This window comes from Mastigoproctus giganteus, chromosome 10, assembly GCF_048544385.1.
Source record: "Mastigoproctus giganteus isolate SK-2022 chromosome 10, ASM4854438v1, whole genome shotgun sequence".
Classification (NCBI taxonomy): domain Eukaryota; kingdom Metazoa; phylum Arthropoda; class Arachnida; order Uropygi; family Thelyphonidae; genus Mastigoproctus; species Mastigoproctus giganteus.
The window spans coordinates 3,983,364-4,001,253 of NC_143584.1; the positions used below are offsets into that span (position 1 = coordinate 3,983,364).

Genomic DNA, 17,890 nt, shown 5'->3' on the forward strand with positions numbered 1-17,890 from the left:
GATGACTTTTGCAACTACAGACCAATAACAATACAGTCAGTTTTAAATAAGATAATAGAAAATTATATATTTTTCCATATAAGCAAATATTTACATCAATATGGACTGTTAAACAGCTCTCTATTCTCATATCAGAAGGGCAAGAGCACACAGACATTATTAGAGAACTTAATAGACTCTCTAAACTTACATTTAAACAACAATAACTTCATATTGATTTTATTTATAGATTTGACCAAAGCTTATGACCTAATTGATATCCCAATATTGCAACAGAAATTACTGAAATATGGAATAAGGGGAAGACTCAATCAACTACTAGCAAATTATTTAACCAAGAGAAAAATAACAGTAGAAGTAGAAAATACAAAGGGGAAATCTTATAATGTAAAGAGAGGAGTACCTCAGGGCACTCATGCTGGGCCAATCATGTTCAACATCTATATAAATGACATATTCGAAGTAATTAAGAACTCCTTTATAAAAATTTATGCAGATGATATAATCTTATATACAATAGGAAAGGACCTAACAAAAATGGCAAATGATTTACAACAGGATGCAATACATTTACAATCTTGGCTGCACGATAATAAATTAGCACTCAGCTTTGAAAAAACTAAATTTTTGGTAATAAGGCCTCCTCATCAAACCTTGGACATTCAACCCTCTATCAAATTGCACAAACATGATTGCCTACATGAACAGAATTTCCAGAATTGCGAATGTCTAACTGTGGAAGAAGTCTCAAATCATTGTTACCTTGGGTTATGGATCGACTACAGTCTAAGTTGGATAATGCATATAACAAACTTGTACAAAAAAATGAGATTTTATGTGTACTTTTTCTACTACATTAAGAATAAGTTAAATCTTAGAACAAAAGTAACCTTATATTATGCATTAGTGGACTCCCAACTCAATTATTTAGTAAATATATGGGCACGAGCAAATAAAACAGAAATAAGGGCAATAGACAACTTAATGAATAGGATTCTGAAACTTTTAATGGGGACAAACTCTTGGAATGACCTGAATAAGAGAAGGCAATTTTTGTTGAAACATAAAATATTGTATCCAGTTCAAAAACTAAAGTTAAATCTATTCTTAAAAAATCTTAACACTATTTTTGAAGAGTCGAATCTGCAAAGAAATGTCTCACATAATTTAAGGAACCCAAAAGCAATTACTTTGCCTCACCCTAGGATACTAAATAGATTTGGAGATAGGCACACAATGAATGTAATAAACAACTTGTTGGCTAGCATTGATTTCAGGCTCAGGAGAAGTTATCCCATCTCCAAATTAAAATTCCTAATAAGAAAATTCTTGATACTCAATGACACAGTAGATTAGAATTGATATGCAGATAAACTACCTCTGTTTACAGTGTGGAATATACTATGTGTAGTGACTTCATAGTCTTTTCTGTAAGATAACAAATTTGTACAAAACTTGTAAAGGAAGAACTACAACTTGTTGTCAAGAAATTTACTTTTCTTAACAAGTTCATTTATTGTAAACGAATTCTCTTGATAAATAAAATTGTATTGTATTGTATTGTATTGTATTATTATTATTATTATAGTGGAGCTATGTTTTTATTTGGCATTACAGTAAAATAATATTTTTGAGTTAATTAAATCACCTACCTATGTTTAATTATTCAACAAAATTAATGATACAAAAAATTTTAAAAATTATAAAATGATTGCCATTTTAATGTCTGATTTAGGGAAATCACTGAAACTATTTTAAATTTTTAGATGAATAAGTTTATGCTTTTCTGTTCAAGTGATATTTCTATATTTATCTAAGTCACATATTACTCAAAAAATAGGATAAATACATAAGCTCTAGTAACATATACATATCTTGTTTTCATTTTTCTATCAGCTTCTAACTAGTTTGCTATAAATATATAAGCTATATATAAATAAGTAAGTAGTGCCTATAAATAGCATCATTTCACCTTCTTCCAGCAAAACTTCCCTGGTATGTTTCACTGGCATCATGTTTACTTCATTTTTAATCTTTATTTATTAAGAATTTTTTTTTTATTCACAAATAAAACTGAAAAATACTGATTTCTCACCTCATCTGCTAATATAACAAGCTTTTCATCATGAGCAAATCTTATAATTCCTTGTATGTTTTCCTTTGTTAGAACAGATCCTGGAAAAAAATAAAAATAAATAAATACAATATATACCATACCAAATAAAGAACTTGACTACACAAAAAAAAAATAAATAAATAAGTAAAATTGGTATACCTAAACATGAGAAAATCAATCACCTTAGGACACATCTCAAGACCATATTAAATAATAAAAAAATAATAATACTGAGACTAATAAAACATTTAATGAATATAAATGTTTATTAGAAAATTTGAATTACTGAAGCTTCTTATTTTTTCTAAGTAGAGAACTTTATTACAGAAGTAGTTTTCATTTCATTTTCTAAAATGAAATTAGTTGAAGAAAATCACGTTTTTAAGTCTTCAGAAAGTCTCTCGGTCTCTCTCTCACTGGTAATTTTAAATCAATAAAATTCCTTGCTTTATTTTTTGTTCATAACAAAAATTTGCATATACACCTATAAAATGCCTCAATACTATGACAATTATAGAGTGTTACTATATATATCTTCAAACAGGCCTATGGGGCTGGGAAATTCCATACTGCGATAATTAAAGACAAACACCAGCCAAGGAATTAAAAATTTTTACTATAAAAATAAAATATACAGAAATAAAATATAATGAAAACACTATCGGAAGACTAAAATATTACAATAAATTATGATAAAATAAACTACGATAAAAACGTTAAAAATATAGTTAAAAATACCGAAGCAATAAAATTATCTAAAATAAACTGGATTAAAAGCGATAAAACCTGAAGCTTTCGGAGACTGCTGTCTCCTTCTTCGACAGTACTGTTGAAGAAGGAGACAGCAGTACTGTTGAAGAAGGAGATAACGTTTTTATCGTAGTTTATTTTATCGTAATTTATTGTAATATTTTAGTGTTCCAATAGTGTTTTCATTATATTTTATTTCTGTATATTTTATTTTTATAGTAAAAACTTTTAATTCCTTGGCTGGTGTTTGTCTTTAATTATTGCAGTAGAGTGTTACTATATATATTATGTGGCTTTCACAATTTGTGCATAGCAATGTAATAGATTTACTTTTTTAATGCATCATTTCCATATTGTGGAGGCACTTCACCATGAGTTAGCAGTTAGTTTCTTCAATACTGAAGAAACTAACTGCTACCTTTTCTTCAACTTCTACCTTTTCAACTTCTACCGCAGAGGCTCACATCTGGTGAGTACGGGCTTGGCACATCCAAGATCTTGAGCTGAATATCATCATTCTTCTCTTTCTTGGTGATTCCCTTCTACTCTCTCTCTCTCTCTCTCTCTCTCCCCCAAGGTGCCTCCGTAGCCAGGTGGGAAGGAGCAGCAGTGCGCAGCACACGCTTCTTGATTAGACCGGGGTTCGAGCCCGTCACCACCAAATACGGAGGATGCGGAAAGGTCAAGGAATGACCACCGCATATCCCGGAGCAATATGGCCTTAGTTGCTAATGCTCCTAAAAACCAACCAAACAAACAAAACAAACAATCTCTCCCCCATGGTAATTCAGAATTTTTTTTTTCAGCTGGTGCAGCATAAGCCTCAGGATTCGTTGCACCATATGACTAATAATAATAATAATAAACTCGTGGTGATGTGCCTCCCCAATATGAGACTGCAGCATTAAATAGCAAACCTTATTTGCTCACTGCTATACTGAGTGAGACTGTGCCCTACTTATACAGTAAATTTCAAACAGCTAAATAGAAGAAATACATGGGATGTCACAATAGTATGAAATTGTTATCCATGAAGTAGGTTGAAGTAGGCTTGGTGAGCTGGGCAACTGTGTTGTGATACAGGATAAAATAAGTTTACATGTTTTGTTGTAATGGCAGGGAAAAGACAAGTCTTGTGAAATTTTAAAATTGTTCACTGTTTGAAATCTCTGAATTTTAATGCCCTTAGATAGAAGATATTAGGATAAATTACTGTCAGTCCCAAGGAAGTCATCATTTTTACTGCATTTTGGTTTCTAATATGAAGGAATGGAACCAGCTATATCTTCTGTAACAGTACGATCCATGAATGTATTACCTTTTTAATGAAGGTGGTAGTTCTTGAAAAGACCTTTCTGGTAATCATTCGATTCTTTTGAACCCATTTTGCCAACAGTTCTGATCACGATGACCGATAACTTATTGTATATCTGAGTAATTGAAGGATATAAGCTTACATATAAATTACTGATGGTTCATTCCTGAACAAAAATTAAATACATACAGAAATATAATGAAAGTGAAAAGCAATTAATTAAGTATTTAAGTATCAGAGAAAATCAAGACCTTTCTCTCCCCAAATTTATTTTTTTTCTTACCTGTTGGGTTTCCTGGATTAATTACCACAAGTGCTCTAGGTTCACAGTGATTTCGAGCATTTTTTAGAACTCTCTTTAGCTCACTTATGCTGACAGACCAGTTATTTTCTTCATCCAAATAGTAATCAATCTGTCAAACAGTTAAAAGGGAGATAAATATCCTATGATGCTTGTCAGAAAGTCAAATATAATTCAGCTACACTCTCAAATACACAGTAATCAAATGTTAGCTTCATATATTTCACACATTAAGAAATATATAGAATCTACAAGAATATCTTTCTTAAACCATTACTGAAATATAATACTTGCCTCTTGCATGCCAAATTCTGCTAGAGTAGTGGAATACAAAGGATACTGTGGGACAGGAATAATAACTCCTGGCTGTCTTCCATTGACTGGATGATTCAAGATGTTTAGAACAGACTAAGGTAATAAAATTTCATTAAATAAAATGCTTTTCAAAACAAAACCCACACATTTAATAGAAAAAATGAAGGGGATTGCATTAATAATTATTAATTGCATATGCAAATCAATAAATCAGATACTGACATTCTTTACAAAAGTGCTGAAGTAATATTAATATGAAAAGTTAAAAATGGACAAAGGCAACAATAAAATACCACATTACAATAAAATAAATTATAACAGCTCTCTCTCACTTTCCAGACCCAAAAATATCTGTTGCTACTGCCACTTACAGTTTACCAAAATCTACAATGATAAGTTTTGAAAAAGGTAGAATGTACTGGACAGATTAAAATCTAGCAAGGATAAATATCCAAATATGATTAAAGCTTCAACAATTGAATACTGTCATTCTCAACAAAAAAATCTTAACTATAGCATCCTCTTAATCCTACATTAATCACACCCTAAATGGAAAACATGCTTTTGTGGCATCTGTGAGACATTTTTTGTTTATATTATAAAAAATTAATTTGTAATTTTTTTTTAAATTTAAAACTGTTCTTTTAACAAAAATAAACAAAAGAAACCAATAATAATAATAAAAAATGTTTTTATCATATTTTCTAGAACTTAAGGTTCTTTCACTCACTGTCATGCATGAAATGGCAGATGCCACATGAATGGCTATGTTTTTGTCAACTGTTCACATTCAGCTAGCCAAACCAAATTTCTACAAAAAGATTCGACATCTCTCAATGACATCTCACAGATAGACAGGCCTTAGCTATCCTCATGTCTATTAAATAACAAACTTGATAGTACACTGAGTGGACAGAAATCATGGGATACCTGCCTAGTAATGGGTAGACCCACCTTTCGCCTGGATAAAGGCAGTCACACAGCGAGGCATTAAGACTAGTTCACAAAAACAATCTAGAGATATTTCCATCCATGCTTGCTGCACCGAAAACAATCTACAGGTATTTCCATCCATGCTTGCTGCACTGCTGTCCATAATTCTATGGCATTCCTGGGTAGAGGATCCAAAGCTCGAATGGACCTTTCCACAGCATTCCAAAGATGCTCCACAGGGTTCATGTCCGATAAACAGGGAGGCCATTCCATGGTGGTAAAATCTGCAGAATGCTCTTTGAACCATGTTCTAGTCACCACGGCTCTGTGGAGAGATGCAATGTCCTGCTGGAAGAGTCCACTGCCCTATGGGTGCCTGCTGAACACACCCCAAACCATTACTGACCATCCACCTGCCCGAACAGTTCTGTGTTGACATGACAGGTGCATAGCTTTGTGTGGTTTCCGCCAGATACACACCAAATAACTAGAAATGGGACTTATCAGACCAGGAGACCTGTCTCCAATCATCCAAGATCCAGTGCCAATGTTTTTTTGCCCAATTGTGGTGTAGAGTCCTGTGTCGCAGTGGTAGCAATGGGACTCTGGTGGCTCCTATAATCTATTGTGGCTAATGATTGTCTGATGGTCTTGGTGGAGATGTTTCTTGCACCTCCTTTGTTGAAGTCATTGAAGTGGTGATTTGTGCCACTGTTGTTCTCCAACTGGCTGAAACAATGTGAGACAGAAGTCGATGGCCACATTCATCCATCACCACCTTTCTCCGCTCACAGCGCTGTCCATGATGAGATGTTATTCCAGAAATGGAGTATTCCCGATACACTCTTGATACTGTCGAACGGGGATAGTGCAATTTCTGTACCACCTCTGCGATAGAGTGACTCATGCATTGGGCACCCACTATCATCCCTCTTTCAAAGTTAGTTAACTCATGATGTTTATCCATACTGACTTCGAATTACCGTCTACATGAATGCAGTGTACCTGTATACCTGCCAAGCGGTGGGTTTGTACACTAGCAAGAGGGGTGACAGTGTCACGTTGCTCAGGAACAAGGTATCCCATGAATTCTGTCCTATCAGTGTATATAACAGAGCTATGGAACTCAATACATTCTGTGTTGATATCAATAATGTAGAAGAATAAGAGAATCAAATTAGGTAAATTTCTCTTATTCTTCTACAAATATTATATAACAAATAAAAATTTAATTTCTTGTAATTCACAGTATATTAAAATGAAAACAAAATACTGTTTAATCATTCAGTATTAATATTAGATATATGGTGCAAGGAAATCATAGGCATTTGCTGAAACAGGCAAAAAAAAAAAAAAAAAACACAGATAAGATAATTATGCACTTCTTTCCTCATGTAGGTAACTATCTATTTGACCTTTGAATTTCTTGTAACTGATGGCTTCAACTACCTGTGGAAGCAACTTATTCCAGTACTCAATAACTTGCTGGCTAAAAGAAAACTTCCTACAATCTAGTTTAAATCTCTTCCCTCATAATTTGAATCTATATCCCTAATTCTGGGTTCTTTATAACAGTGAAAATAACACCATTCATTTTACTAACCTCTCAGAGCCTTATAAACCTCAATCACGTTTTCTCTCTCTAAGGTGCCTTGTTGCCAAGTTCTGTAGCCCACATAATCAAATTCTTTGCTTTTATGGTCATCCTTTTGCCAATCTCACCATGCAAGTTGTCTGTCAGTCTGTCTGTCCGTCTTTGGATCCTTTCAAGAAGCTCAATGTCTGTTTTCAGATGAGATCCCCTCATAATATTGGATTTGTAATCTTACAATTTTCAAGAAGGATGTAGAGCTACTGGAACAAGTACAGAGAAGGGCAACAAGATTAGTGAATGGAACAAAGGGTTGCTCTTACAAAGAAAGGCTTAAGTTTTGCAAATTACAGTGTCTGGAGACTAGGCACTGGCGAGGTGATCTGATAGAGGTGTATAAAGCCTTGAATGGTTTGAGCATGCTCAATGCTGATGGGACTCTGCCTCTTGCTCAGAATAATCACCTGAGAGGTCATAAATTCAAATTGAGGAAAGACAGATGTAGGATAGATGTCCGTAAATTTGCCTTTAGCCAGAGTGTAGTTGGTTGGTGGAACAGACTTCCATCCCTTGTTGCGGAAGTTGATAGCCTAAATAAATTTAAGGCTCAGCAGGACAGGTATTTCGAATGAATGGAGGGGTGAAATGGGAGTGGGTTTTTTTTTTGGCTGATGCTGCATAAGCTTGCTTTCTTGCATCATATGCCTCTACTAATGCTAATTGTTTTATACAGGGGGGGGATTATGATCTCCCTATCTCTACACGACATTGTTTGATAAATCAGTGACAGAACACCATGGGTTTTCCTGGTCACCTGTTTACACTGCTCAGAGAACTTCATATCTGCCCATATCATAACGCCTAGATCCCTTTCTTTCTCTGTTTTTAAGAATTATCCTTGCCAATTTAAAGAATGTTGGTAGAGAATGATACACAGGAAGATTTGATTTCATTTCCCAATTTAAACAAATAACAGAAAATTTTTAAAAGGTGGTATGCCAGATCTCAACATGATTTTTTTTTTTTTTTTTTTTTGATTTGGTAGTTGTTGGCGCATCGGCTTCTGTGGCCATATTGCACCTCCCAAGGTTTTTGCAGTACTTTGATCCAAGCCCGAGGCGGGAATCGAACCCGCGACCTTTGGGTTGCCGGGCAGGTACTTTATCCACTCGGCTAGCCCGGTCGGCATCTCAACATGCAAGTTGCCTGTCTTTGGACCCTTTCAAGAAGCTCAATGTCTGTTTTCAGATGAGGTCTCCATACTTGGACACAGTATTCCAAATGGGGGTCTTGCAATTGCTTTATCTTCCCTATCTCTAAAGTGATGACACACCACAGAGAAGCAAGTTTGATTACTGCTTTACTGCTCAGCATATGTGGCAAGATGGGCACCATGCAGACCCATGTTCTGCAATTATTACTGATGAAAGTGACTAATACTGTTCCTGCTGTGGGAAGTGTTACACATCTGCAACATGAGATCTAACATGAAGAGAGAGGTAAACAGGGTCAGAATTCACTCTATATTTGAATCTTTCATGTTGTGATGTGACTCACACTGATGTAAATTAAAAAGGAGAAGGGAAGAATAGAACTAATTAGTGAAACACGGATAGAATCATTTCCAGATGTCACCACAGAATGATAACTGTATGGAAATTCCTTGAGGTGTTCCAAGAGATTGCTTGGCCATGCTTTGGCCATGGCTTGCAAATTTTGCCTGTCCCTCTTCATTGGCCTCCAAAATTCAGAGTGCTATCATATGCCAATATGTTATGGGAAGTCCTTAACAGGAATGGCCCACAGGAAATGAAACTGAGGAAATAAAACAAGCTGTCAGGGATATATTTCACCATTATTTCAGGAATAAAGATGAGAGGTCTTTTTTAGTAAAAAAAAAATATAATTTTTTTACAATATAAGAACTATTTATTTTCATTCATTAATGGCTAATAAATCTTATATCAAAAAAAAAAAAAAAAGATTCGCTGTACATTAAATAGAGAACAACCATCTGGTTCAGCTGCTTACAGGAAACAGACTATGATTGCTCTCTCTCTCTCTCTCTCTCTCTCTCACACACACACACACACACACGCGCACTACTACTTGCTTTTTTTTGATTCAAGCCTGGCAAATAAGTGAATGAAATAAAATGGAAATGCCCCTACTCCATGGATGAAAGCAGCTTATGCAAAAACTGGCACGAGGACATGGATTTGAGCCAACTGTTTGAGGCAATATCATATTAAAGAAAAGTGAATTAAGAAGAAAAACTAAATAAGAATTTGAGTTTTTAAATGGTTACAGAAACTTCATAAGACTTTCATAAATTATTTCTTTAAATGAATAAAATCTCTTATTTAACAAAATGGTTGTGTTCTGCTGGTTCTGTTGATGTTGCATTATAAATAACGTACAAATTTTAATAAGGTACAAGAATAACCAATCATTACTGAATTTTAATGCTGTATTAAAGTTACCATAAAAAAAAAATTGCTTTTATGTATCTTCAATTATATTCACTTACAAACAACTTTCCTAAATCTTTTCAAGAGGATTTTTTTTTATATATATGTTTTCTTGGTGGAGGGAGAAAGCACCATTTGCCCTAAAGTTGGCCTTTATAAGATATACTGACTCAAATTTTAAATCCTACTACACTAAACCAGCCAAAGTTTCTCTATCATTCAAATTTTGAATGAAGTCAATGAGTTTTAAATATTTTAATGTAAAATATTTTAACATATTTTACTGGCAAATATTATTGAAATTCTATTGAAATTATTCTTGAATATTACTGAAATCTCTCACAGATTTTTATCTTGTATTTTAAAATGCAGGTTTTATTTTAAAATATTTCACTTTAGTGAAAAAGTAATTTGGGTGCACTGTAGACTTTTTCTCCCAGTAATTGTTTTCACATGATGTACTAGATAGTTGAGTTTATAACTTCACTATAATCTGTTTTATGAAAGCCAGGGATCAATACAAGGTCTTCTAAAGGAGAGAACTAAAACAGTGTTCTGGGGAAACATTAAGCTTTAATAATCATGTAGCAGTAAAAAAAAATTATTTTGATCATGGAGTGGGTATAGCCTTTTCCCCCTAGCTGGAACCACCCTTGATAGCCAAGGTTTATTAGAATAATATGAATGGCAATGATCACTTACACCACAAAACTACTGACAGCCTTAACAAAAGTATAAAGGACAAAGCTGTTCAAACAAGTTATTAAAATGCATAAATTACAAATATTGACTATGGACACTACACTAAATAATATACTTTACATACCCGAATTGCTTCACTTGCACCTGTAGTCAGAACAATGTCATCAGAGTTTGCTGGAAAACCATCTCTCCTTTCAATGTGCTGGGCCACATGTTCTCTAATGACTTCCACTCCATCACTATAACTGTACGCACCTGGCCAGGAGAGAGGCTTTAATGGAAGCCTGGCCTGGAACAGTGACTAGATTTACAACAGGAATCATTTCACAAATTATCTAGTAAGTGGGCATTTGTTTCCATTTTATACCTTGACTTGTATGAATGTTAAGTAATTATTTACTGGGTGCCCAGAATTAATCCTTTTATTCATTACAGCAATGCTTATAAATAAAATATTTTTAAAAACAAATATTTTAAAATATCCTCTAACTACTCACGAATTATTAGTATTAATCTATATCTTCACACTAATGCAAGATTTAATATCAGTTTGTCATATTCCAGATGGTAGACAAGGCATATCCACATGAAGTCAATGCATCACAGTTTGTGTTAGAATATCAGAAATTATAAACCAAGTTTTACCTCTTAGCATTATTAAAAAGCAATATTAATGGAAAGAAATAAAATTTAAAAAATTAAACCTTTAAAAAATTCATCTGACTATATAAGTACATCTGACATAATATTGTTCACCACACCAGAACTTTGCCATTTGTAGGTTTTCCATGCCTAAAGATCCATGAATGGCAAATTCACAAATGGCCTATCAGAAAAGTGGGGCAAGGGATAGGTTTCTGGCTGGCAAAATAGTTTTGTATAAAATGTTTTAGCATTAATGTACTGATTTTTATCTTTAATGTAATTTTGGTATAATATACTGATATTGTATGCACAATGAGTGGCCATTAATTTTATCAGGTACAGCCTTCCTGTAATAGAATACAGAGGTCATCTGATTGTAGAGGTTATGCACTATTCATAAAGCCAATTTGTATTTTTAATGATATTATTAATCTGTATTTTGTAAGATTTGCCACTTTAATGTGTTTTTAATCAAAATTACATTTTATATATAATTACAATATGGATATTTCTGCAAGATGCCAACTTTTATTTGTAATTTTTGTTTCATATACTGTAGTTACATTAATTATATAACTATCTAAATTTCTTTTTATACTATATTATGAGTTCTCAGAGAAGTTTGCCTTTATTATAATTTATATATATACATATATTTTTTTTGCAGTATGCAGATTTAGTTGTTCAAGAGATAATAAGGTGTCATACATTAGTGACAACGTACATTACAACAGGACAACAACCTATCTATACTCTGTTCACTCAACTTTAATCCTAGTGTAAACCTAGAATTAAAGTTAATCCTAGTGATGAGGTGGTTTAAGAACTGACTGTATCATGAAATTGTGGCATCACAGCAACATGCTTAGTGACTCATGTAAAATAAAAACGCAAGAACATTTATCTGCAGTCAATGTAAATTGGCACACATTAAATAAAAGGTATTTTATGTGTTTGTAATATACTGAGCAGTGAATTTGATTCAAATTTCATTTAAAATTAGGAAAAAGTACAAAAGAAACACAAAATGTTGAAACAGCTATCAAAGAAGATGTCATACATCATTTGAAGATTTTTCTATGATATGAAATGGGTTGCTTGTCTGTCAAAGGTGACCCTTGCTCTGAATACCCTTCTACTTATAAAACCAATGATTCAGTTGTTCATGTTTATGGTCTGATCAAGAGTGATTGACATTTAACTATCCATAGAATTTCTACTACAGAAAATGTTACTTCTTATGGGACATGTCAATAAATTTTTACACAAGATTAGGAGTGTAATTCATTTCAGCCAAATGTGTACCTCACATTTTCACTGGTATTCACAGAGTGGCAAGTCTTGCACATCAGAATCTTCCTCAATGTGCTTTTGCTGACACACTTTATTTCTTTTCCATTATTACTGGTGAGGAATTATGAGTTATGACTATGACCTAGAAACAAAGATCATAGTCATAACTCGTGGAAAACTCAAGTCTTCTCCAAATAATAATGAAAATTATATAAGTAATATAATGAAAATTGGAATAATGAGTGAAATCAGAAGGAGAGAAAGAATACAACAAATTCATTATTTTTGGATCTATTCATTTGAACATTTTTTGCTACTTTACAAAGATCTTTATTCTTAATAAGACAGAGTCTAAATTCAACAAATTAACAAAATAAGTTATGTTAAACAGAAAGTGCTTCAATGGTGTGTGCAATCTGGATAATAAGGCAAGTGTTGGTTTAATTCTTAAAGATTTCCTAGGAATTTTTCATACCATGAATCCTCAAATTTCAGGGCAGTCAACAGAGGGTGCAGGATAATAAAAGTTTGTTGTAAGTTATCAAAAAAAAAAATCCACTGTAACTGATGCATTCGACATGAAAAAATTGTGATCCGACTGGCCCAGAGCTGGGCTTAAAAAAAAAAAAATTCACCTTAAGACCTAATAGAGGAGATTTTCTGAAATTTATGTAAGAAGGTACTGCCCAAACTGGTGAAGCATATAAAATATTATGTTTGATCATTTTTGAGAAACATCTGATAATAATGTGAGAAGAGAAGAGTGAATATGTTATAAAATTTACACCCCAAACAGCCTTAGTGAGTTTATTCTTCAGCTAGTTGATGTAATATAGAGAAAGTGAATTTAGAATCATAGCATATTCCAAGATTCTTATTGAAAAAGAACTAGAGGAATTATTTGAGAATGAAGAATGGCTTTAACATTCACTGGCTATATTTGAGAAAGTGCATTCAATGTACAATAATTTTAAGAATATTGAGAAATAACAATGTACTGAAATCCTGAACATTCTGAAAATTCATAAATAATGCTAAAAAGTAAAAGTGTGGAATTCATAGAGAGCTAAAAGAAAACGCTTATTTTTGGGATAATCTGTAAATCAAAACGCAAAATTTTATCAAAAGTTTATTCTACATATGTAAACAGAAGTAACCTCAACACAAGCAAAAAAAAAAAAAAAATGTGTACCAAAAATGTATAAACAAAAATAAAATGTTGCTGCTAATAGCCCAGAGTTCAATTGGCATATCAACAGAATTGAACAGTTAATTTCAGTATTCAGGCAATATTGAGGTAAATTTCTCTTATTCTACTATAAATAAGTTGTTTCAAAGTGGATTCAAAGATAGCTACAAAGATGGATTAAGAGAGAAACTAAAAGAATGAAAGTATGAGGAAAATTCTTTTAGTTTTGCAGATGAGCTCACTCAAGCCATAACAAAAGACTGAACTGAGTGTGAGACAGCAAAGATTTTGGCATCTCTGCATAAGAAATTACATATTTAGGAGAGCTCCTCTGTATTTGAAGGAGAGCAAAGTGCTGTTGAAAGCATGCCTCCTTGAGGAACATGGGCAGAGCAATATAATGGAAATGTTTTCATAATTAATTCAGAGATTAGGTAAAAAATGTTTCAGTAGTTTAAGCAGTATTTATATCAGTGTATATTACATCAGTTTGGTTTTTTTTGAGTTAAGCACATTTAAAATTAATTAGTATGAATCAGAGCTGTAATACTCTATACGTTCTACGTTGATAATAATATTTGTAAAATAATAAGAGGAGTTTACCTCGATATAGTAAGTAGAACACTTTCGTATATCTCCAGAAATTAAAACGGAAAAAATGAAAAAAATCGACAACTTACCGGTACATTAGAGTAAAATATAAATAATTAAATAATTAAAAAACCAATTTAACACAATTCAAATCAATTTAAAACAATTAAAAATCAAATTAACGCAATTAAAAGAATCTAACGAAAATATATTTTCGTTAGATTCTGTACTGGTAAGTTGTCATTTTTTCCGTTTTAATTTCTGGAGGGTATCATATGGAAGTGTTCTACTTACTATATTGAGGTAAACTCCTCTTATTATTTTACAAATTTAAAATTAATATATCCGTTGTAAGCAAGTTAGTCATTAGCATTACCATTAGCAAAGGCACATGATGCAAGAAAGCAAGCTTATATAGCATCAGCCAAACCCCCCACCCCCTTATTTCACCCATCCTCTCGCTCTAAATGTTTGTCAAGTTCTGCCTTGAATCTATTTAAGCTATCAAACTTCCGTACATCTATCCTACAACTGGCTTTCTTCAATTTGAATTTATGCCCTCTCAGGCGATTATTCTGAGCAAGAGGAAGAATCCCATCTGCACTGAGCATGCTCAAACCATTCAAGGCTTTATACACCTCAATAAGATCACCTCGCAGGTGCCTAGTCTCCAGACACTGAAATTTGCAAAACTTAAGCCTTTATTTGTAGGAGCAACCCTGTGTTCCATTCACTAATCTTGTTGCCCTTCTCTTTACTTGTTCCAACAACTCATGGTGAGGCCTCCAGACCTGTATACAATACTCAAGGTATGGCCTGACCATTGCCATATACAAGGAGATAATCACCTCCTTATCCCTGCTAGAAACATTCCTGTATATCATTGACAAGACACCATGAGCTACTCTTGCAGACTGTCTGCACTGCTCAGAAAACTTCATATCTCCCTGCACAATTACTTTAGCAGTAGAAAATGAAAAGGACCTGGGGGTCCTTTTCATTCTCTACTGCTGTCAGTATGGTACCACAGAGTTGATATGTTACTCTGGGATTACTGCTTCCCATATGTAGTAGTTTACATTTGTCAATGTTAAACCTCATTTGCCACCTCTCAGCCCATCTGCTCAACTTTTCTAGATCCTGTTGCAGCAGTGTACTGTCATTAGTGTCATTAACAACCCTACCAACCTTCATATCATCTGCAAACTTGGACATTAGGCCTAACATACCATTATCAATATCATTTATAAATACAGAAAACAACAATGGACCCAACACTGAACCCTGAGGGACTCCACTAATAACATAAGTCCACGAAGAGCAGTGTCCATTGATTACCACTCTCTGTCTTCTCCCACTCAACCATCCCTTTATCCATAGCAGCAATTTGCCTCCAATGCCACACTGCTCCAATTTGTGCAGCAGTCTTCCTGTGCAACAGTATCAAAGGCTTTTCTAAGATCCAAATACAGTGGATTCCGGTTATTTGGGCCACCGGTTAATTGGGGCAGCTGTTTATTTGGGGCAAATCTTAAAAAACAGAAACCAATAGAGAAAATAGTCAGGGTTTACTTCGCTTAATTGGGACAGCATGCCGTTTAATCGGGGCAGGAGACCACAGCACTGGAGATTACCCTACGATTGTCTCCGACGGTACCACGTGGTTCGGTCGAAATTCTGGAGGTCACAACCGTAAAACAATAAAAACAATTAGCAGTCACCTGTTTATTGGGCTTTTCTGTTAGTGAAATCTATCATAAACAGACAATAAACTTGATCTTACTGAATTTGCGATAATACCGAGAGCTAGAATTCTGTGGGTTATTATGGTGAAATGTGTTTACACTTCCATGAAATCTTCAATCATATAAAAAAATTTATTTTCAGATCTTCTCTTCATTCCTATTTTTAAAGCTTTGTAACTCATTACTCCGTTCTCGCTTGCGCGAATTGTGTTACTTGCAATTTGTGTGCAAAATGTGTTTACACTTCCATGAAATCTTCAATCATATAAAAAAATTTATTTTCAGATCTTCTCTTCATTCCTATTTTTAAAGCTTTGTAACTCATTACTCCATTCTCGCTTGTGCGAATTGTGTTACTTGCAATTTGTGTGCTTACTGATTGCTTATCTTTTTGTTGTTTTAAATTTTATTCCCTGGATATTTGATAGTATCCAATCAAATTAGTCAGACAAGACTTCCCCTTAACAAACCCATGCTGTGTTCGAGCTATAATTGAAGTCTTGTCTAGATGATCCTGCAATGCTTCTTTAACCAGTGCCTCCATTAATTTCCCTGGAACAGAAGTTAAACTAACAGGTCTGTAATTACCTGTGTCTCCCTTTGATCCTCCTTTGTGGATTGGGGTCACATTTGTACATTTCCAGTCCATGGGTACCTCCCCTGAGTCCAGGGAAGCTCTCATAATTATGGTTAAGGGTTTCCTTACTTCCTTTGCCACCTCCTTTAATATAACTGGATAGATTCCATCCACCCCAGGTGCTTTTCTTGTGTTTATCTTCAACAATTTCTCCTCCACTTTACTCTCAGTTATTACAAGATTATCTAGCTTACTGCCAGAGTTGAATACACCTCTGGCATTCCCCTCCCTGAATAACTCCTCATGTGTGAATGTCGATGCAAAATATTCATTTAGTTTGTTAGCTACCTGAGCAGGGTTATCAACAGTTGAACCATCGATATCAAGTGGACCAATCTGATTCATCCCCTTCCTTCTAGAGTTTACATAAGTAAGGATCTCTTTGCTGTTTTTCTTTGCATCTTTTGCCAAAGATATCTCGTAATATGCCTTCGCTTGCCTAACCTTCCTTTGTAACTTGGTTACAGACCAGCTTATATCTATCGTAGGCTTCTGTGTCACATATTAATTTATATGTATCCCATGCATTTTTCTTCTCTGTCACATGTCTAATTAGTTCATCTGACATCCATTTAGGCCTAAATCTTGAGTTTTTGAATTTTTTGAGTTAAGCGCATTTAAAAAGAATATATCAGTTGTAAGCAAGTTAGTCATGGTGAATCTATCTTTAATTCCACTTAATAAATTTCATTAGTTTGCAATGGAAAAAGTTGATTATTAATAATGGGGAGGATACATTGTTCTAAAAGTTGTAGGACTGATGATGAGATTGGAATAGGCTGAATGGCTTTATTACTTTGAGCATTTTTGTATTTAGGAAATGGGAACAGTTTATAATATGCCCATTCAGAAAGAAAACTCTCATGATCAGTTGATGAAGTACCACTGTATTTTTTAGTAGCTGAGCAATGAGAGCTTTAACTGATGATGTGTATTTGTTAAAGATACAGTGAATGGAGTATAAGTATTATTTAAACTTTTCATTTATTATTTGGTATGTGCATCCAATTACATATACAGTAGGGTATTAGTATTAGCAATGGCCACATGGTGCAAGGAAGCTTATGCTTATGCTGCACCAGCCAAAAAATAAAAATAAAAAATAATCAAATAAATAAAATAAAATAATAATAAGAAGAAATTTTAAAAATAATAATAAATAATTAATATGAGAAAAGGAAATAGACGACCTATGCATTTCCCTCATGTGGCCATTGCCAACTGTCCATCTGACCTTTGAATTTCCCCAAACTGTCAACCTCTACCACCCATTCCATTAATTTATAACTCACTGGC

At 33.7% G+C, this 17,890-nt stretch overlaps 1 protein-coding gene across 3 annotated transcripts in view; it reads right to left on the reverse strand.

Moving 5' to 3' along the window:
- Positions 1–17,890, reverse strand: part of LOC150078639 (alanine aminotransferase 2-like) — a 105,303-nt gene that overhangs the window by 38,513 nt on the left and 48,900 nt on the right. Inside the window, exons 3-6 of one of the 3 annotated variants that reach the window (XM_090383674.1) lie at positions 10,619–10,783; positions 4,777–4,890; positions 4,465–4,594; positions 2,096–2,175 (exon numbers count right to left, since the gene is read on the reverse strand). In XM_090383674.1, the coding sequence (XP_090239800.1) occupies positions 2,096–2,175; positions 4,465–4,594; positions 4,777–4,890; positions 10,619–10,783 (489 nt within the window). The remainder of the gene's footprint in view (positions 1–2,095; positions 2,176–4,464; positions 4,595–4,776; positions 4,891–10,618; positions 10,784–17,890) is intronic. The other 2 variants (XM_090383673.1, XM_090383672.1) reach the window with 2 other exon arrangements.